We start from the raw sequence: 22,676 nt of genomic DNA, 5'->3' as shown, positions 1-22,676 counted from the left end.
CTCATTAAACCAACTTTTGTTTTTAGGACCCGCGAGTGTCTTTCTGTGCTTGTTCAGCGTTACAGTTGTTATTTTTGTGCTTTTCAAGTCTGTAAAAAATCTGTTTCCTTTTAAATAAATTCCTATTTAAATTCACTATACAGATCTATTTGAATGCCCCGAGCCAATTTAAATGCAATTGTTAAAAGTGAATGAACAGATGTGTCGCATTTCATCATTTTATGTTACTCACTTATATAGCAGACAAATAGATCTGAGTAAATGCAGCCTAGGTCATTCTGTCTGTATGCTTTGTCGCTCAGTAACATCCCACAGTTATCACTCCCATTGTTATTTGGCTCTCCAGAGTTCCAGTATGTGTGTGAGGAGTTACTCCCATCTGACCAGATCCAGCTCTAGAAACAAATTAATACCTGATCAGTAAAGCATTTACACACTGACCTCTCAGTGCTCATTATCATTTCAGATAATAGTTCTATAGAGACACAATCATTGATGAAGAGACTGAGGAGAAGGGGTAAGAGCACATAACCTTGTGGAACTCCAGTTCTGATGATCTGGGGGTCTGATGTGTGTTTTCCTAGCTGCACCTGCTGACTCCTGTTTGTCAGGAAATCCACAATCCACAAGCACATGGGGTCTGTCACTGACAGCTGGGATAGTTTGACCTGTAGCATCTCTGGCACTATGGTGTCAAAAGCCAAGCTGAAGTCCCCAAACAGAACTATAGTGTAGGTTGCATGACTGTAAAGATACTGTGCAGAGCCAAGTTGACACAATCATATACACAACTGTTAACTCTGTAAGCAAACTGCCGGGGATTCAACAGAGGGTTTGTGATGGCCTTTAGGTGGGCTAGGAGCAGGTGTTCAAAGACCTTCATGACTACAGAGGTCAGGGTTGCTGGCAAGTAGTCATTTGGTCCAGTAATGTTTATTTTTTGGGGGACTGGAATGATGGCAGATGTTTTGAGGAATGAGGGAACAGAGCAGAGTTTCAGTGATTTATTGAAGATGTTTGTGAAAATTGGTCAGAACAGTGCTTTAGGGTGGATGGAGAGACTCTGCCTGGCCCCAAAGCTTTTCTGACATTTTGTTTGCTGAAAAGCCTGTTAACATCCTGCTCATTAATGGTAATGTTTGTTGGGAAAGTAGGTGAGAGCTAGGGTGAGAGAAGAGGGCGAGGGACTGGCAGAGCGAGGCTGAAGACTGTACTTTGCACATTCAAAATTGCAACAGAACTCATTCAGGTCATTGGTGAGCTGGTGGTCTTTCAGAAGGGGAATCTTTCTCACCTTGTAGTTTTTGAGATCTTGGCTGTTCCAGACTGAAGTTGGGTTGTTAGCATCAGTGTGGCTTTTCAGCTTCATGTGGCTTTGCATGGAACTTGTGCAGGTCTCAGTCAGGAGGATTTTGGGAGCAGTGTGTATGATACTGAGCTGTGTGTTTGTGAAATATGTCTTATGTTCTGAGAAATGTGTGTACCCAGCTGAGAAATAAAAGGAGGTGGAACCTGGGTGGTGGGGCAACAGTGACATACATTAACCTTATAAATATACTTACCTTTCATTTACATATCACTGTTTACTTCACTTGTTTTTATAGAAACACTGTCAGTAAGACACTCTTTCTCAAAAAAGTTAGAGATAAAGACAGTTTATTTATATATTGTCTTTTTTTATTTTGAATACTTTTACCACTAAAAGTTTTGACTTACCTTACATTTTCAAGGTGGGATCAAACTGATAAAAAAACATTTTTAAAAAAACAAGCAACCATGAGTGGACTGACTGACTGACTGACTGACACTCTCACTCACTCGCTCTCTCTCTCTCTCTCTCTCTCTCTCAGTTATTCTAGCTCGCACAGACGAGCAAAGGAGGTTATATAATTAAGCCCAATCCCAAAGTAGAGTGGTTCAGTGAATGTGGTGGTGAATGTGTATAGGTGGGTCAGTGTGTGTGTTTTAGGTGAGACTCTGTAGAAGGACAGAGTGCCGGACTCCCAGTCCAGATACACTCCTACTCTGTCAAAGCCGAAGGGCTGGTAAGGTAGGTCAGTTTTCTGTTTATTGTGCAAGACAGTGTAACTGTCACCAAAACAGTACAGACTCCAGGAGAGATTATTGTATCCAAACCTACAGTCATTATCATGTCCTTCCCTGCAGATTCCTTTGTATGATACTGATATTTCAACCTCCCTCCCAATCCATTGAACCTCCCAGTAACAGCGTCCAGTCAGACTCTCCACACTCAGAACTTGCTCCTTAAAACGAAACCTCTCGCGATTCCACCCATGACACTGATTTATTGCCACAAAGTCCACCCTTTTGTTCTTCTCAGACAGAGAGAGACGATCGTTCACTGTGACTGGATCCAGAGTAAGATCACACGCATCTGTACACACACACACACATATATATATATATATATATATATATATATATACACAGATTAGAGGAGACACAAACAGAGAATTTTAAAGTGTGTGTGTATATATATATATATATATATATATATATATATATGTGTGTGTGTGTGTGTGTGTGTGTGTGTGTGTGTGTGTATACATTTCTTCAGTCCTCCTGGTTTCATCCAGACCTTCCCTCCATGTTCCACACTGAAGAACAAACACACACATTTATACATTCATTAAACTTCATATCTTATCAAAGCTAAAATAGAAAAAACAACAAACCAGATCGATACAGAGTAAACCATCCTTACTGTTCATCATTAGATCAAATTATTATTATTATTATCAGCTTGATACTTCATGACTTCTCCTAATTTTATGGAAACTGCAAATGACAAAGCTATGCTTCTATTTTACAAGCATAATCTATCAGTTACCCTTATAAATGTTCAGTTTTTTTGTCATAGTGATGTTGTTTGTTAGCCTTTTCTTGTGTGCTGCATATTTAATCATCTCAATAAGTCAGACTCATTCTGGGGGTATCTCATACAGAGATAAACATAGTGGGCCATTATGTCTATGACTAAACCACAGCTGTTCTGAGGTCAGCTGAGATCCAGTCACTGCTGATTCTGTAGACTTGTCATTGTTTCCATAGAACCCTTGACATGCTACTGAGCTCTGGACCTCAGTGTCCTTATACTACACATCTACAGTAAAACATTAACGTGAGTAATGTCTGTAATATGTACAATTACAGTCAGTATGTTATGGACACGGCAAGTCAGTAACTTACTGTAATTTCTCCAATGCACAGTGTGAATCCTCCAGTAGATCAGACAGCAGCTTCAATCCAGACTCTCCTGGGTAATTATAGGTCAGATCCAGTTCTCTCAGATGGGAGGGGTTTGATTCCAGTGCTGACGCCAGAGAAGAACAACCTTTATCTGTAACCATGCAACCAGACAATCTGCAGAAAGCAAAGAAAAAAAAAATAGCCGCTGTAAAGTATGAACAGGGCAAGCACCAAATACCCTGAAATACACATCAACATTCTGATATCAAACAGGTTAGCACAAAAACATATCAAAACTTCTCTTATCTTATTCCAATTTAGAGATCCAGGAGGTATGACTAGGGTGAAATTATGAAAGAAGACAAGACTCCAAAGTGGAAACCACTTTTCTCTGGGCAGCAATGCAAAGTGAAAATATAGAGGAGACATGGAATGAAAATACATAATCACCATTAAAGTAAACTAATTTAAAAGTTGTTAAAGATGAGATTTTGTTGTAAAGTATAGAAGAATGTAATAAACCAATTATATTAAGTATTAAATGTCTATAAAAAGTCCCACTTAGGGATGTCACAATCTGCTCTGAAAAGGGCCCATAAACGTATTCTCTTAATGACTTATTCCCTTAATATATATTTATGATTTATGCTGTTTGATGTAAAAATAGCAGCTCACTAAGCTTGAAATATTCAAATCCACCTGAAAGGATAGCCTTATAGACTGCAGAAAGGCACTTTCTGCAGCACACTCAACCTATGTCTGCTTTCTCATTGAAAATAAAAATAATAATAATGCTCCTAGATTATTATTTAGCACAATTTCTAAACCAACTAAGAACTAAATAGCTACTGAACTCCAGATACCATTAACCTACAGCATCAATGATTTCAGATTTTTTAAATAATAAAATTTAAATGACTAGACAAAAATTCAAAACACACAATTAACCACAAATCTGCTGCCCTACAAAGCCTGTCCAGATCCTGAGTACAGTGTAACTACTGCAGAGAGGATGGAATCCTTTACCTTACTTCAACAGTCAGAGCTAGTTAAAATTATTTCCTCCTTAAAATTATTTCCTCCTCAAAACTTCCTCTCAACCTACTTGAAATTCAATTCCTATGAGTTTACTCAAAAAAATGTTACCCAAAATAATCAAGCCTCCTTCATCAATAATAAACTCTTCTTGGCCATATACCACAAACTACCAACAATTATTATCAGTAATTAAATCTCTGATTGAGAAGCCTAATCCTGATCCCCATGAACTATCAAATTATATACATCTCAAACCTTCCCTTTATATCAAAGATTTTGGGAAAAGCTGCAGAGCGACAACTAAGTTCCTACTTGCATAGTATTTACATACATGAAAATTTTTAGTCTTGATTTATCATAGTACAAAGACAACACTAGTGAAGCTGTTAAATAATCTCTTATTATTCTCTGACCAAGGAAATGTATCCTTGCTGGTTCTGCGTTATCTTAGTGCAGTATTTGATATGATCAATAACTCTATCTTACTAGACAGACTAGAAGACTGTGTAAGAGTAACAGGAATAGCTCTTTCCTGGTTCTGATCTTACCTGGCTCATTGCTATCAGTTTGTAAAAGTAAATAATCTATTAAAACAAAAGTATGATACTCCAGGATCGGTTTTGGGGTCTTTGCTTTTCTCTTTTGTATGTTATCCCTAGGTGATGTCATTAGGAAACATGATATTAATTTTCATAGCTGTTCTAATGAGACACAATTAAACTTTTCCATTCCTTCTGATAATCAAGACTCTGTTGACAGGCTTACCAGCTATGTGTCAGATATTTCTTAATGGATGTTACAATTTTTTCTACAACTAAATCAAGAACTGCCATACATCAAAATTCAACTTTCTGCCTCCTCAGAGAGATAGGCGCTCCAAAATTAAATTAAATTGCTCATAAAGCTACAATGATGACATGTTCATTCCTAAATAGAGATCCAAATTACAGAAAGTTTACCTGAGTGTCTCCAGTTTACAGTGTGAACTCTTCAGTCCAGTAGAGAGCAGCTCCACTCCTGAATCCTGCAGGTCATTGTTACTGAGGTCCAGCTCTTTCAGGGAGGAGTTTACTGATTGTAGAACTGGTAATATTTTTTCACAAGACACTGTGGTGAGTTTACAGCCAGCCAGTCTGAAAAGAAAGAGTAAATACAGTGCATGGTACATTTAAGTCTTATTAGGAGAATTAGAATGGAGTGATGCTACTATCCATTTTTTCCCCACATACATTTTTTTAGAAACTCCTTTTATTCAAGCCAAATAAATATTTTGATTAAACAGTAAAACTACTTAAAATAAACAAAAGCAACATTTTCCATCAGTCCAAATCTCACAAAATACTTTACATCAATTTCTGCCCTGCTTCACTTTTTACACTGTAGTGTCTCTAAAAATGCCACTGAAAAAGAATTACAATAATCTGAATGGGAGGTGATGAAAAAAATGAACCAGGGTTTCTACATCTTTCAAATTAAGTAAAGTTTGAAGTCAAGCAATGCTGTGGAGCTGATGATAAGCATTGTCTTGTGAATGACTTGATATAGGATTCAAAGGAGAGTGTAATTTAAATATCATTCATATATTCAGGTTTCCAGAACTTTATTGTAACATGAACAGTTTTTCATGTACAATAAAGTCATGAGTTTGTATATTCTGGCAGATGCTGCAGTAGACATGCGGAGATCATGGATGCTTAATGGTTCATGTTAATTATGGTTTACAGTGAGACATATGGGGGTGGGTGAGGTATGGGTCAGACATCTTGCTCACCCAGGAAACAGTGCATGTGCAATACACTGCCTCTTCATTTCTGGTGTAGTGATCGCCACGTGGCCACTGGCTGGCTTGCTAGGCTGGATGTCACTGCAAATGGCCTCTCCTTCATTACTGCATCCATAACAGCACCTTCTCATCAGTGCCCCCATTTCTGGAGAGCATGCTACGTCATGGCAAATGTCTGATGGTATAGCCAGATGGGTAGGCTGGGCTTGTCAGCCTTGGCTGGCAATCAACCTAAGAGAAAGGAAACTCTAACTCCAAACCTGGACAGATGGAGCTTACTTAGCCCTGTCAAGAGGACATTTCCACATAATATCTATGACCCAAGGAACTTGCTCTCACCATCCCAGCTTGCAAACCCTGGGTATAAAGGGTGAGGTCAGTACTGCACACACTGCACTCCACCTGTAAACTCTGATACTGTGCAGGATCAAAGGGCATGTCTATGTCTACGAGCAACATCATCATCAAGCCCTGCAGTGATGGGAAAGGGGCAAAATGGCAGGTGGAAGATGACATTGGATGCCATGCCCTGCATCCAGGAGAACGTTCATTCAAGGTTTGAGGATCCCAGTTTTCCCACAGACCCCTCTTCAGAAGCCCTTTGGGAACACCTAAAAACTACCATCCTGCAGACCACTGAAGAAGCGCACTTTGCTCAGCTGTCCTGTCCTGTTAAGAAAGCAGCCTTCTGCCATGTATGCAGCAACCTCCAGTGCAAGTTTTGAGAGATTCAGAACAAGAAGTGGACCAACCTTACAGAGAGAACTCAGCTTTGCCCAAGTAACAGTTACTAGAGATGATTTTATGAAGCCCTGAAGGTGGTGTACAGCCCTTTGCACCAGTCCAAAGTCCAAAACATAGTGCAGATGACCAAACACTCTTCACAGATATGACTTCCATCCAGAACATTTCCAGACTCACTTCAGCGCTAACCGCACGGTCCAAAGACTCAGCAACTCATTGCTTCCTACCACACCATATTGGAGTTCAAATTAAATAATAATGATTATAATAATGTATGGACATGGCTGTATTTACCATTATCCTGCCTTTTACCTTATGAGCACTGGGATAGGCTCCGGCACCCCCTGTGGCCCAGGAGGATAAGCAGCTTAGATGATGAATAAATGAATGAATGAATGAATTAATTAATTAATGTATTTACCATTAAATTCAGAGTAAGCTTTGTTGTACATACCTATATTAATTTTTAGAAAAGTTTTATTTGTTTTGCAAAGTATGTACCAGTAAATTACTTATAAGTGCTACATATTAACCTAATCTATATATATATATATATATATATATATTATATATATATATATATATATATAATACATCTATATAATATACTAACCTACTTAGCATACTGTAAAATAAAAGTTTAAATAAAATAGATTTTTATCACCACAAACTAAACTGTTGAGCATGCAAACAGATGAAGGAGATTCTATTTCACATCTAAAGTAAGCATGAGTGGGAAATCATAACTCATTGTACTTTTATGTCATGGCATATTTTTGTGTGAAACTCATTATCAGGGAGGATCTCTGAGCTAGCTGAGCATTTTCTCTCCATGATCGGTGGTGGTAGCTCAAGGGCAAGGTGAAACATGATATTATTGGTTGGTATAACACAGTGCCGTATAACATATTAATGCAAATACTCACATAGCTTTTCTGGACACTTTTACCACTGGCAGCAGCCTCAGAAGATCCTCCTCTAATAAGCCATATTTCCTCAGGTCAAACTCATCCAGATCTTCTTCTGAATTCAGCATTACAAACGCCACAGCTGACCACTGAGCAGGAGAGAGCATAGCTCTACAGAGATCACTGGAACCTCCTTTGTTCAGGTATGTTTGGACTTCCTGAACCAGAGAATGGTCATTCAGTTCATTCAGACAGTGGAACAGATTAATTGTTGTCTCTGGAGAGGGATTCTCCCTGATCTTCTCCTTGATGTACTGTGCTGTTTCTTCTTTACTCTGAGAGCTGCTTCCTGTCTGTGTCAGTAGGCCTTGTAAGAGAGTCTGATTGGACTCCAGTGAGAGTCCCAGAAGGAAGCGGAGGAAAAGGTCCAGGTGTCCATTCTCTCTCTGTAAGGTCTTGTCCACTGCACACTTGAGGAAGTCAAACATTGTGGACTTTCTGAAGAAACCATAAAATCCTCGTAGGAGAACATTACTGTTGTTGGAGATGAAGGAAATAAATGCATACAAAGCAGCCAGAAACTCTTGAACACTCAGGTGCACAAAGCTGAACACCTTCCCCAGGTGCAGCCCAAACTCCTCTCTAAAGATCTGGGTACAAACTCCTGAGCACACTGACACTTCTCTGACATCAATGCCACACCCTCTCAAGTCTTCCTCATAGAAGATCAGGTTTCCTTTTTCCAGCTGTTGGAAAGCCAGCTTTCCCAGTGCCAGAATACTCTTTCTAGTCTGGTTAAAATCAGTGTCACATTTTCCATGGTACTTTTGGTCTTTGTGTTTGATCTGAAAGATCAGGAAGTGGGTGAACATTTGAGTCAGAGTCTTGGGGATCTCTCCACTCTCTGCTTCACCCAACATCCTCTCTAGAACAGTGGCTGCAATCCAACAGAAGACTGGGATGTGGCACATGATGTAGAGGCTTCTTTTGGACTTCATGTGTGTAATGATTTTTTCAGCGAGGTTCTGGTCACTGATTCTTTTCCTGAAGTACTCCTCTTTCTGAGGGTCACTGAACCCTCGTACCTCTGTTACCTGGTCAACACACACAGGAGGGATCTGGTTGGCTGCTGCTGGTCGAGTAGTTATCCAGAGGAGAGCAGAGGGAAGTAGATTGCCCTTGATGAGGTTTGTCAGCAGCACATCCACTGAGGCTGACTGTGTTACATCAGATAAGTTCTCATTTTTCCTGAAATCTAGTGGAAGTCGACACTCATCCAGACCATCTAAGATGAACATCACTTTGTAGTCATAATAGTGTCTTAGTTTTAATTTGTTTGTGTCTGAAAAAAAAATATGAAGTAGTTCCACCAGACTGAGCTTTTTCTCTTTCATCAAATTCAGCTCTCTAAAAGGAAGTGGAAACATGAAGAGGATGTCATGATTTGCTTTTCCTTCAGCCCAGTCCAGAATGAACTTCTGGACAGAGACAGTTTTTCCAATTCCTGCCACTCCTTTAGTCAGCACAGTTCTGATGGAATTATCTTTAAATATATTGTTGCATTTGATGGGCGTCTCCTGTGTTGCTGGTCTCCTGGATGCTGTCTCAATCTGTCTGGTCTCATGTTCATTATTGACCTCTCCACTCCCTCCCTCTGTGATATAGAGCTCTGTGTAGATCTCATTCAGAAAGGTTGAGATTCCATGCTGTGCGATTCCTTCAGTAATTTTCTGAAACTTTTCCTTCAGTGTTGATTTCAGCTTTTGATGACAAGAAGGAGCCAGTTCTAATGAAAAGAGGAAACAATAACAATAATGTTAAATATTAACATTTGGTTTTAGTATTTACACAAAGACACTCTGACACATTATAGTGGCATCACACAAATCTGTTCACGTTTATATGTTTATATGATGAGTAATCGCATGACCCTGATGTCTTACTGTTCTGTAGTGTATTAGCAAGGTCAGTCTGGTTCATGTTCCTCAGGACAGTCAGTGTGATCTTCAGCACCCCTTCTCTGACAGTGCTAGGCCAGCTGCTCGACTTCCTTTCTGTAGAGAGACTCATCCCTGTTGGCTATGAGGCCCACCACAGTGGTGTCATCTGTAAATTTCAGGATCTTCACAGGTGGCTCTTTGGAGACACAGTCATTGGCATAGAGACTGAAGAGAAGGGTTGAGAGCATGCAACCTTGCACTACACTAGTAGGTTCTGGGGGTCTGATGTGTGTTTTTAGTCACATCAGAAATCAACTGGAGCATTTGAAGTCAAATTTGGAAGAGGCTTATAAGCGTTGTTTAAAAGCAAGGCATTGAAGAAGAAAAGAAGACATGAAGATCAAAGGTATCCATCTTAATAAAGGTGACAGGGTACCAAAAGCCAAAAAGGTGAGAGGGGCAAAAGGAAGTTTGCAGACTATTGAGAAGCAACTGTGTATACTGTTGTGGACCAAAATCCTCAAACACACATACAGAAAGTAGCTGATGAACAGGGAAACACCAAAGTTGCTCACTGAAAACTTTTACTTGACATCAGTTTTCTGCCAGTCGTGACTCTAAGTGGGGAAGACTGCACTGAAACTGATCCAGTAGCCCCCACAATGCCCTTCACCTTAGACCTAGCCCAAACAGTCCAGTTGCATCTAACACAGACACTTAAATTGATGTAGTCAGAACACGTGCAGGTTGAGCAGTGGGAAAAGTGAACCCTGACCATGCCATAGTGGTAAATGATGTTCCCGAGGATGCTGAGGTGTCAGAAGTAGGAAAAACATTGCACACCATTAAATATCCTGGGCATGTACAAGTGCAAAGGTGCATGCTTGACCCCCAAACCCAATGTCTCATAGTGTTACGCAAGTGTAGTGAAAGGTTTAATACCAAAGTCATTCCTCTGGATGTGCTGCCAGTCAGTGGGGTGATCTTTGGACCATGGGGGGAAGTTTTTCAAGAAAACTGTGAGACCTCACAAAGAAAGTAATGCTTTTAGGTGTTTGTGTTCATTCCCACCCCTGCTTGTGAAGACAATTTAGATACTTAGCTAGAGCAAGTTTGTTTAATGTTAGATGAATGTGAACACTCTGACTGCGAGAGGCGAAAAAGAATTGTGAGTTTAAAGGGACCAGCTTTAAAACCCACTCTGTGCCAAATGAGTGCAGCAGGTGAAGTAGATATCATTCCTGCAGAGACGGTCAAGGTAATAGCAGAGCTAGAAGAACTGAAGACCAGAGTGTCCAAACTGACAGCTAAGAGGGGAATGGCAGGGAAAGAAGCTAAAGCAGCTACTGATGGGGTGGTTCAAATTTTACAAAAGCAAATTATGGATTTGCAAGAGTATGACTGTGAAAGCATGTAGATGCTCAGCCATAAAGGAAGAGAAGTTCGAGAAATAGAGAGACCAGGGGGAAGTGGCCAAGTCAGAACCAGCCCTCTATTAGAACAAACCCACAAAAAAATAGAGTAATGAAGATGACTTCTTTAATTTTTTCGATGTGGTGAGGACAAATATGTGGCTACTCTGTGCAGTTGTCCTTAAGATTCTGCCAAGATCAAAACCAGGCTGATTCAATCCTTGAGAAAGACAAATGATAGCAGAACAAGTGAAATCAGAGATCCTGTTTTAACTGGAACAGTGCAGATAGAGAGGAACTGCATGGACAAAAAGAAGGCTCTGTCCTCTTGCAAAGCCCTGTGTGTCCCTGAGGACCTGGTGGGTAAACCCTCTTTGAGCCAGGTAGCTATTGAAGGGCAGCCATGTACTACCATGTACTACTGGACAGTTACTAACATATTTGAGCACTGATACAATAAATATTTGCCACACCTAACCATTCATCCTATTTCTAGTTTGGCTATTCGGGGCCTAAATGATACTAGTTACCCCTATTAAGGTTATGTGAGGGTGAACCTAGAATTCCCTGAAGACCACGGTGAGGCCAAGAGAGTTTTAGCTTTGGTGTGCTGTGACCCTCAAGGGACCAATCAAGTGGAAATCATTATTGGGGCAAATGCCAGGGTTCCTGTCATGGACCTACAACCAAGCATAATGTGAGTTGTGTGGACTCAGTCATGGAGGGTGTGTACTGGACCCCCTGAAAAGGTGGTGCTAAGCTACCATCCCGTGGGCACAGATGATACTGTAGTAAATGTAAAGTGGGCAGGACCAGGGCCCCTTACTATTCCCCCAGGTAAGACCCATCTGGCTTTGACAAAGCTGTACTTAAACACACTTCCTGTTGGAGTAGCCTTATCCCCATCAGTCTGACATTGATGTTAATAGTTTCTAAGTCCTGTTGAAAAAAATCATTTAAAGAAAGAGCTATTCCCAAAAGTACTGTTGTTACAATGATCCATGAAGCTGATGTGGTCACAGAGGTCCAGAAAGATGTCTCCCCACAAGACTGAATCGATCCCAAACTTTTCAAATTTGGGGATTCACCTATCCCCCCAGAATTCAAGAAAAGAGATGCACAGGAATTGTCAGAGCAAACCAAGGTGTTCTCAGTGGAAGAATGGGAAGTGGGTTTAGCTATAAGGGTAGAACACCACATCAGACTTACTGATTCAGGCCCTTTAGAGAATGTCTTAAAGTAGATACTATCAGATCACATTGGTTGACCAAGATGATGGTCATATGCTGCAAGGTCTCAGCCCTAAGACCTTAAGTCCCTTCAGTCCCTCCTAGGGTTCTGTGGCTACTATAGGCTTTTTATAGCCAATTATTCATCCGTAGTTCGCCCCTTTGACCAATCTTACCTAGGGTTATTTACCTGCTCAGAAGGGTAATGCTGAAAGCAAGAACCAATATCATTACTTTCAAAAGTCAGAGCCTTTTGGAGAATTGTGGATTCCCAACTGTACTGAGGGAGTGTTTGTGTCCAGTAGCCTTTGCAAGCCAAAAACTAAGCAATTCAGAATGAAATTATTCAGTACATCAGCTTGAGCTTTTAGCCTTAAAACACATAGTAGTTGACAAATTTCAGAACTACTTGTATGAGGCTCATTTTACAGTAAGAACTGACAACAACCCCCTCACTTATGTCCTGACCACTGCTAAATTGAATGTTACAGGGCAAAAGTGAGTTGCAGCCCTTTCCACCTATGATTTCAGTATCCCCTACAGGCCTGGGCATAACAAACATGAATATTGATGCAGATTTGCTGTCCCATAATGCGTCTGAGGCAAAGATATCAACGTCAGTGGTGAAAGCTCCCTGCAAGAGGGTCAGTGTTTCAAAGTCACCAAGAAAGTCCAGTTGGACTGTAGAACAGTTGGGAGCTTCTCGCCAGGCTGGATGTTAGCTCAATTGAGCGTCTAAGTGAGGAAGACTTAAGGAGAGCACAAGAGTTGGATGCTGCCATCAGTAAGGTTAAGCAGGCAGTGAAAACAGGTCAATGGCCTCCAAAACACAAGTAACATTCCAGAGCTGGCATTGTTTCAGCATGAAGCAAAGAAACTTGTGCTTAAATGGGGACTCTTGTATCGCAAAACAAACAGGGGCAGGACAGGAGGTTTTTCAGTTAGTACTCCCAGAACAATACTGGCCCGTGGTATTGCAAGCCTTACATGACACAGACAGTTAGTTCTGTTAAGAGAGACTGATTACAATATACAGTGTTATCAGAGTGCAGCAGAGACTCTGGCACAGACTGTGTCTGAGTCCCAAACACTGACTGGAAGTGGAAGGGGCTTTGTATAAAAAGGCTCTACCCCCTGAAGTAACTTTATTAATTCTAAGTACTAATCGTAAGCCAGCACCTTGTGATCTAAGTAGGTGTGAGGGTTCATAATAAGAAAAAAGCTCAGATAAGTACTGAGGGGTGAGGTCATTTAGAGCTATATATGTCAGTAAAAGAATTTTGTACTCAATGCGGAATTTAACTGGCAACCAGTGTAGGTTTGCTACAACTGGGCTGATATGGTCAAACGTTCTAGTTCTTGTAAGGACTCTGGCTGCAGCATTCTGGACTAACTGAAGCTTGTTAAGGCTTTTGCTGGAACATCCAGACATTGGGATGTTACAGTAATCAGTCTTGAGGTAATAAATGCATGAACTAGCTTTTCTGCATCCTGTAGAGACAGTGCATTTCTAAATTTGGCAATATTATGAAAATGGAAGAAAGCTTTATTAGTAATATTAGTTATATGTGCATCGAAGGACAGATCCGGATCGATTGTGATACCAAGGTTTTTTTAACAGATGTACCTGATGCAACTGAGAAACTATTGAGTTTAAGTGTTAAAATAGACAATTTGTTCCTAGCAGCGTTTGTACCAAGAAGAAGACCTCTGTTTTGTCTGAGTTGAGTAGGAAGAAGTTACATGACATCCAGTCTTTTATGTCTTTTACACAGTCCTCAATCTTATTAAGTTGAAGTTTATTATCTGGTTTGGTTGATATATAAAATTTTGTGTCATTAGTGTAGCAGTGGAAATTGATGCCATGTTTACTGACGGTACCCAGTGGTGGCATATATAATGTGAATAATAGAGGTCCTTCTCTTTGTTGCCAAACACAATAATCTCCTGTTTTGTCCTTTTTAATTGAAACAGATTTTGGCTCATCCAATTATTTATGCACTCCAAACACTGACACAGTGAGTCTATTGGGCCATGTCCATCTGGTGAGAGAGCCAGATATATCTTCATCTGCATCACTATGGTAGTCAGTGTTGTTTTTCTGTAGGATTTAGACCAAAGGCAGCATATAGAGATTGAAAAGAAGAGGTCCGAAAACTGATCCCTGGGAGATTCTGCATGTCATAGCCATCCTATCAGATTCTGCCAATGGTGAAAAAGTAACTCCAGCCTTCTAAATAAGACCTGAACCAATTAAGGACGGCTCCAGAAAGTCATACCCGGTTTTCCACACTGTCCAGCAGTGTTCTGTGATCTACAGAGTCAAATGCAGCACTGAGATCTAGTAAAACACGAACTGATATTTTACGTAAGTCAGTATTCAGCCGAATATCATTTAACACTTTTATAAGAGTTGTTTAGCACTTTTATAAAAGGTGCTCTTTTACTTCGTGTGTGTGTTTCTCTCTCTCTCTCTCTCTCTCTCTCTCTCTGACACACACACACACACATACACACACACACACACACACACACACCTTGAATATGATCTCCATGTGTCTCTTGGTAATATCAGAGTTCTCCTTCTGGACTCTGTAAGAAAACGTAAGATTATGAATAGCAAACTGAACAGCACAATATACACTTTAATATACAGTGGAGTCCAAAAGTCTGAAAGCACTCTCAAATTCTGGGATGTTCTCTCTGAAATTCACAAATGTGTGAAATTGAGCATTTTGAGGCCTTAGTACAAAAAGGTCAGATTGTTTTCAGTCTGATTTCTTCCACTGAAGCCTGTGTTCAGACGACTCTCTATTTGATCTGCTGATTGGAGACTTTAACGCAAACTTGTGGAGTCCATGCAGCACGAGTGTATGCTGTCATTAAAGCAAAAGGGGGACACGCCACCAAATACTAAGAAATTATGTAATTCATGTAATCATTCAAAGATTCTAATTGTCTCTGAAAGTTTTATGCCAGGAATATAATTTGTAATGAAAAACCTTGTACTGAATTAGAAATGAATGCAAATAGAAGCATTTTCGCTGGCAGACTCTTAGACCCCAGTACACTGTGTAGGGAATTTCATCACCCCACACTCTGTAGAGTCACAGCACTGAACAGTTTAGTGTTTCCCTGCTCTAAATCACCTGTCTCACCTGCTGAGATTAATAAGGTGGGACTGGAAATGAGGAGCATTTCACTACAACAATGTTTCCCAAACTTTTTTACAGCCCTTTACCCCTCAGACATTTGCAGTCATATACAAAAGTTTGAACACCCCTGTTAAAATGACATTTTGTTGTTGATTTTCTAAGTGAAAATAAGTTAACATGTCGTCTACAGAGAACACACTTATGTATTATTATATTATAGTGCACAATTTCTATTGATTTGCTGAGTTTAATATATTGAATATTATTGTGCCACATTTGCACCAAATTTTTCCCCTGATATGTTAAATTCCGCAAATAAACACATTAAAATGTGCAGAAGTCTGTTCTCTGTAGAGGATGTGTTAACTCCACACACTCACACACACGCACACACACACACACACACAAATAACTATTCAGAGATTATTGAAGGGGTGCTTGACATGGTGCATGTAAGTCCATACTGTTGGGTTCTATAGGAGAGAGATTTACTCTTAAATCATGTTCCACACTCTGTCTGTGTCTGTATTTAGTTTTTTATTCTAATAAGGCATGAGAGCCCACCCTCAGCTCACAAAGACAGCTTACTCCAAAGGGCATTAGAATTTGACCTTTAACCTAGATTTTTAGATCAGCACTACAGTAAATATGTTCATGAAGTTTTGCATGTGAGTAAGGCTTTTAACAAATAAATAAATTACAAAATAAACAAATGAATAAATAACAGGAGCATGGTCAAATATATGCATCAATCATTACTAGTATAAGGATTTTGACAAATCTACTAGCATAGGGATTTTGACAATTGACTATAGTGTTATCTTCATATTCATATTTCTCTGTATTTCTTACATTTTATTTTATTTATTTCAATCTTTGTTACTTATTTTTCATTGTATTATTCATTTATTTATTTACCATTATTTTAATTTAATTAATTAATTAATAGTAAGTAATCTTTAAGTTGTATATGTGCATGTTCTTGGTGTGTAACATGTTAGTATGTGTTGGACTGTTTGTCAGAAAAAGTTCAGGAAAGTGTTAATTTAAAAATTTACATCAAATGATAAATGTATGTATTGCTATATATAAATATATATAAATCTGGCAGCCAACTTGAATTAGACTGCATATTCAAAGACATTCTCATAGTAACGTCAGTGAGGTTCTCTTGCTCAGGAGTTGAGGAGGTGAGTGGAGTGCAGAGCTGTGGCCAGCTAATAAAGTTAACTAGAATTGTTTGATATATATAAGTGTCACTGGCTGTACCCCTGATGGTAAGTGTACCACACTTTGGGAATAGGAGCCCTACACCATTCTGATGTAAACTGTCTTTACCTCCGCTCCGTAGAACTGTCCCCCTCTCTGAGTGTTAATGGAGGGTCCATTGAACAATCGCTCTTCATGGACACACAGCTGGGGTCATATGAGTCTGGTCTCATCATCAGACTAAAACATACCATAAAACATTTTTTTTCCTTTTTCTGTGTATGAAATACACTAATAATACGTACATACTGTTATTTTACATCCTGGTTTACGTCACACAGAATGAAGAACTGCATGTAGTAAAATACTTTCCTGTGCTTTTCTTGTTTATTTTGTCATCTCTAAGAAACTTCAGGAACTGTTTGTTACCAGATCACAGAGTTTAGAGTAACAGTAGGAGCATTTTCTTTATCTCATTCTTCAGTTTCACATCATTCTTACCTGAGCTCAGTAAAACTCTTGTCCTCTCTGAAGTTTTCTGCTTTGCCCATTGACTGGTCACTCTTCATGGACGCACAGCTGGGTTCAGGTGAGTCAGATCTCTGACTCTGAACCACTCTAGAACGCGCAATATCAGACATGATCTACAAACGTTCCTGCATGTTGGTGTAGATGAGAATGTGCAGTATTTACACCAAATCACATGATTCTCTCACTTCTCAGCTTTCTGTGAGTCCTGTTCCTCAGAGAAGCTCATTCTGGAGGTCATGGCTCCTCCTTCAGATTATATCTAATCCTGTAAACACACACAGAAGCAGTGAAGTCTACTTGTTAACTTTATCTGAAAGCTGTTCTCTCAATTATATTATAGTCAGAAAATAAAATCTTCAGTAATTACTGTGCTGTCTGTGCCGTCTGTCCAAACGTTCTGCATGATGTTCTCGTCACAAAACAGACGCTGCTGTGCATTTTACTTTCACTTTAAACCGGTTTGGACTGGATTAGTCATCCACCACAGCAGGAAGTGCTGGAAGGTTTTCACATGAAGGAGGAGGGTGTAGTGATTTGTTACTCAACCAAACACAGCACTCTTTTCCACTCTCTGACTGTCTCCCTTACTCTAACTAAGCCCAGCAGTCTGTCTTCAGTGAGAACAGGATATAGGCTTAGGTAAGTCTGAGCTAAGGTAATTCTGAGAATTGTTCCCAAATGTAAAAGTTTTCTGTATGATCCACTGTTACCACAGTAAGCATGTTTCTAATTCATGATGTCTCAGAATGAACTTTAATAGCGTTCACGTTGTCTCACTGGACTAGTTAACAACACTATACAGTATATTTATTGTGTAGTGTTGGCCTAGAGCAGGGGTCTTTAATTAAAATTCAATAAGGTCCAGTTAGAGAAAATATCCTGAAGCAAAGGTCCAGAACAGAGGTCACTAATAGACGGACCGCGGTCCGAGTCCGGACCCAGATGCTGTCCTATGCGCACCTGGACCTATAACCGATAAACTATGGAGAATTATTTAATTTCGACGGGGTTTTACTATTTAACCGGCGTAGCTTTTCTAGCCTTTACGGTAGCAGTAGCGGCCCGGGAAACTCACAGACCAATCGCATTCGTTGTCAATATCACACGTGACGCTACTCAGCCAATCAGATCCGTGCGTTACGATGAGCTTCTGAGACTCGAGTGAGTGATGCACACACAGGGGAGGGACGAGGTTAGAAACAGTCAGAGAAGAAAGTGAGTCAGAGGGAAATTGTTTCACATGTTGTGCTCTAAAAAGAGAAAACTGATAATAAATATTGTTGAAATATGACTGAACTGGACTTTATTTGATTTGACATTCAGTTGTTGACTGTATAAGATGTTGATATAGCTACTAGGCTACTTCAGTAAACAGTATATGGCACTGAATCATGATGCAAGTTAGACATTATGATGTTCTTACGGAGCCCCGCTGGTGACATCCTGTATAAATAAAAATAATGCGTGGCCACAACTTAGTGAGCCGTGATCTCATTCCCACACCTTACTAAGTCGAGACCACGCATTAGGATCTCGTTCCTATATTCTCTAACTGGACCTTATTGAATTTTAATTAAAGACCCCTGACCTAGAGGCTGTAATGAGTACGCTACAATATCTTACATGTACAAAGTCAAAGAGATTACAAGAGTGGACGGTTATATATCGTTACGGCACCTTTGGGGTTCTTCCTGCTGGAACACTAGTGCTGGAGCAGCATTCTATGTTCTAGACTTGTGAATTAAAGGAACCAGATCTCTGATGAACATATGAACACATGAACATAAATGATGTTTCATTTGATGTTTGAGATATAATTTGATATCATTTGATATCAGTTGTAGCGTTTCTAGTGGTTTAATGTGCTGTAAGACTGCTTAACTTTCGTCAGCTGCTAAGCTAACAAGCAAACCGCGTGGCTGCTAAGCTAACAAGCAAACCGCGTGGCTGCTAGCTAGTGTTATCTAGCTGACTAACTCCTGACTGCTGTATGAAGCTGATAACTTGTTTCAAAGCTGCATGGAGTCTTAGTTTGTCTTGCTTTGCTTTCTGACCATATTCAGTGTAGCCTGCAAACAATATAGCTAATGTTAGTATATATAGCAGCTCACTTTAACCTCACACACTAGTTAACATTAGCTAAGTTAATCTAAGAGCACGAACAAACTTTAAAGTACCATTTATTGTGGGGCTGTAATATTTACCAGCAGCAGGGCTATCAATTCCATTAGCATAGAATGGCCTAAATGTGAGATTAGTTTATTTTTTTGTTGTTTCTCTGTATTTGAGAGGAGGTTTTTATCACTGACCACTTAACCTCTGTAAGTATGCAATTTTATCTTAGACAAAACACTAAGTTATGTTAGTGTGTCCTTAGCCGCTAGGTTTTTCAAGTAATGTTAGGACTTTAATTTCCTTAAAACTGATACGTACATCACATAGTTACACTGCTGCCATCACTGAAGTCAGAGCTGGACCTAAATTCAGCCCTAAACTTTTGTCTGGACCAGCATGCTACAACTACAGTGACCTCCTCCCCACCACGACCCCCAGGAATTGTCCTGGTCCTCCCTGATTGAAGTACATAAGCCTGGGGGCTCCCACTTTTGTTATATGACCCCATACCACCAACTGAAGTACTTCTGCATTTGTTTGTTTGTTTGTTTTCTTGGTTTTGTCAATCATATCTAGACCAGCCCACTACAACTACAGTGACCCCCCCAACATAACCCCCAAAAACCATGTCCCAACCCTCCAACAACCCCACATTTATTTCTTTAAAGTACATCAGTTTGAATACGTCATTATATTACATTGAGCTAGACATCTGCAGCCTTAGTCTTGGCTCCTCTCAAGGTTTCTTCCTCTTGCTCTTAGGGAGTTTTTGCTTGCCACTGTCGCCATTGGCGACGCTCATGGGGGCTCGGACCCAGATTTTCTGTAAAGCTGCTTTGTGATAATGTCTGTTGTAAAAAGCGCTATATAAATAAACTTTGACTTGACTTGACTTTTGGCTTAGTGAACAAGTAGACTGAACGAACTGGCTAACTCAGTCCTTCTGGACTTTGGCCTGGTTCCTCGCTCCAAACTGTGTACTTTCATTTCTTTGTGTGTTGTGTAAGTATTTTTCTGTTCTTTTATCACACACCCTCCCCTCCCCCTTATGCTTCCTGGAGGTTTTTTCCATCTCTCTCAAGTTAGACCTCACAGTTTAACTTTACTGGTTGTTCTCATTATGCTTTGTTCTGGGGGTGGCGGCATTTGCATGACTGGCCAGTGGCCCACTAACGTGTCAATACATGTGCGCTCCAGTATTCGCTGTTTGTCCAAGGATGTCTCCATTAATTTTAAACAGGACTGCATTAGAAATGATCATGCATTTCTCTCTTTCTCACTCTCTCAGCAATCCACACACATAGCGACCCATCAGGAATTGTCCTGGTCCTCCCGGACTGAAGTCCATAAGCCTGGGGGCCTCCTACTTTTGTTACATGACCCCATGCCACCAACTGGAGTTCTTCTGTATTTGGCTTTTTGTCATTTTAGTTTTTTCAATCATTTTTTATTTTTGGGTGGGACATTATTGGTTCTGAAATGATGCACCACATTATTTGGTGTTTCTCAGCTCTGTCATCTCTGTTCTTCAAAGTGACTCATTCATCTTAAATCAGTGAAGCTTATTCACTACCTCCATCATTAAAACTTACATCACAGGGTGGATGTACGGTTAACATGAACACATGTAGTCTTATAACAGTTAATATGGCTTTGTCTAGGTTAGTTATAAAAGAGTCATGAGTATATATAAATCAATTAGCAGGCTCTCCTTTTAATACTGAGAGCAAATACAACATATTCTTTACGTCTAAAACTCTACGGACAAGCAATTGAGGTGTATAATAGGCATAAGAAATCCACAAATATTTGGGAGAAATTTGCATCAGGATAGCTTCATGTGGACTTTTGTTAAAAGATGTCTAGGATTTACTTGAAAACATGGCAATATTTTAAATGGCAGAAAAAAAACATATGAAGCATACATACAATATGATCATCCTAAAGAAAAGAATAGCTTTAACCTCTTTTATTCAACTTATGTCAAACAGAGAACAGCCACAACAAAACGATCTTTAACAGGAAAAAACACAACGATCTACACCAGATTTTATTTATTTGAGCAAACACAGAGAAGCAATAGTAACCTGCAGTTACAAGTCAATTAAACCAGCTATGCAATATATTATTGTAAATTGGACAAAAGAATAAATCTAGTAAGACAAATTTCCCCAAAAATGCATCTCAGGATATTACAACATACATTATTTGTCTAAACACAACCAGAGAGCCATGCTAATTAGTGAATTCAGCTACTTTAAGGACACCCAGTGCTGATACAGGAATTCAGTTGACCTCATACTGCTAATAATAATCTCCATAGAAATGCAGTGACCAATAGATTGAGGTGCAATAAATAAAACAAGTAAACCAGAATAAATACAACAAGTTTAAGTGAGTATGTGGCCATGAGGGTATGTGTACATGTGGCTGAATCCAATCAAATCCTTACAGCAATGTTCCAACATCTAGTGTAAAGCATCTCCAGAAAACTGCAGCAAAGGAGGACAAACTCCCTATTAATGCCCTTGATTTCAGGAGAAATGCTGGGTGTGCAGGGTCTATGAACATTTTTGTCACATCTATTCCCAGCAGGACTCAGGACTGGCCACCAGAGGTCAATGTCATCTGAGTCCTGAACTGTCACTATGGTAAAGCCTGATCTCCTGCTGGCCATTCCAGCCTCATTAACTCCTCATTAAGAACTCTCACTGTGCTTCCTCAGTTTATGTAGTTCTGCTAGTTTATTTCCACTGAAATACTGAGTCTTTTTCATTGTCTGCCTTTCCCTGTGTTTTGACCCACGCCTGCTCTCGCTTTGTGGACTGTTGTTCTGTGTTTTTGTCTTTGACTTTCATGGACTGTTGACAGTTTATAACTTAATTTGTATGGACTGCTAACAGATTAGGAATAGTTTATGGGCTGCTGAATTTTGTGTTTGGTTTGTGTTTTGAACCTCCAACACTGTTCTATTGATTCACTTTTGATTCAGCCTATAAGTAAAATAATGTTTGATACTTAAGTCACAGGGCACATAGAACAGTTTGTACGCAAAAACTCATTTTCATAGCAAATATCACAAATATTGCTTATAAAGTCTACATAAAGTGTGTATTGAATAAACGGGATTGTTGTGCAAAAGGAAAAATGACCTTTGTATGTATTTACATACTTGCATATAACTTGCATATTATGAGTTTCAAAAAACCTTTTGCCAATGACAAGAAGAGAAGTGTTCTTAGTAATGTGAATATTTGTATTATTAAGCTGAATTATCATATTTGCATGACTTCATAAGAAGCATGTTGATGAATGACCGGATCCAGTTGAACAGTCTGCATCTTCTTCTAGAACTCTAAAAAGATGCAAACAACATGATCCATTATTTGTTTCTCCATTAAT

General features: G+C 39.6%; 2 protein-coding genes across 3 annotated transcripts in view; both read right to left on the bottom strand.

Annotated features, from left to right (window-relative positions):
• Positions 1–22,676, bottom strand: part of LOC118825974 (E3 ubiquitin-protein ligase TRIM39-like) — a 424,414-nt gene that overhangs the window by 232,446 nt on the left and 169,292 nt on the right. The gene's annotated exons all lie outside the window — the stretch shown is intronic.
• LOC118825939 (NACHT, LRR and PYD domains-containing protein 12-like) lies at positions 1,448–17,630 on the bottom strand. The gene is made up of 11 exons (XM_036596805.1): positions 17,527–17,630; positions 17,345–17,424; positions 17,130–17,246; positions 16,758–16,868; positions 14,802–14,856; positions 9,627–9,819; positions 7,702–9,469; positions 5,208–5,381; positions 3,211–3,384; positions 2,569–2,618; positions 1,448–2,395 (listed from the first exon to the last, which is right to left on the bottom strand). The coding sequence occupies exons 6-11, from the start codon at positions 9,751–9,753 to the stop codon at positions 1,851–1,853; spliced, it is 2,838 nt and encodes a 945-aa protein (XP_036452698.1). The 5' UTR covers positions 9,754–9,819; positions 14,802–14,856; positions 16,758–16,868; positions 17,130–17,246; positions 17,345–17,424; positions 17,527–17,630; the 3' UTR covers positions 1,448–1,850.

Source organism: Colossoma macropomum, unplaced genomic scaffold (genome assembly GCF_904425465.1).
Source record: "Colossoma macropomum unplaced genomic scaffold, Colossoma_macropomum, whole genome shotgun sequence".
NCBI lineage: Eukaryota > Metazoa > Chordata > Actinopteri > Characiformes > Serrasalmidae > Colossoma > Colossoma macropomum.
The sequence above is the reverse complement of the archived record's forward strand: the minus strand, read 5'-3'. Positions and strand labels throughout refer to the sequence as shown.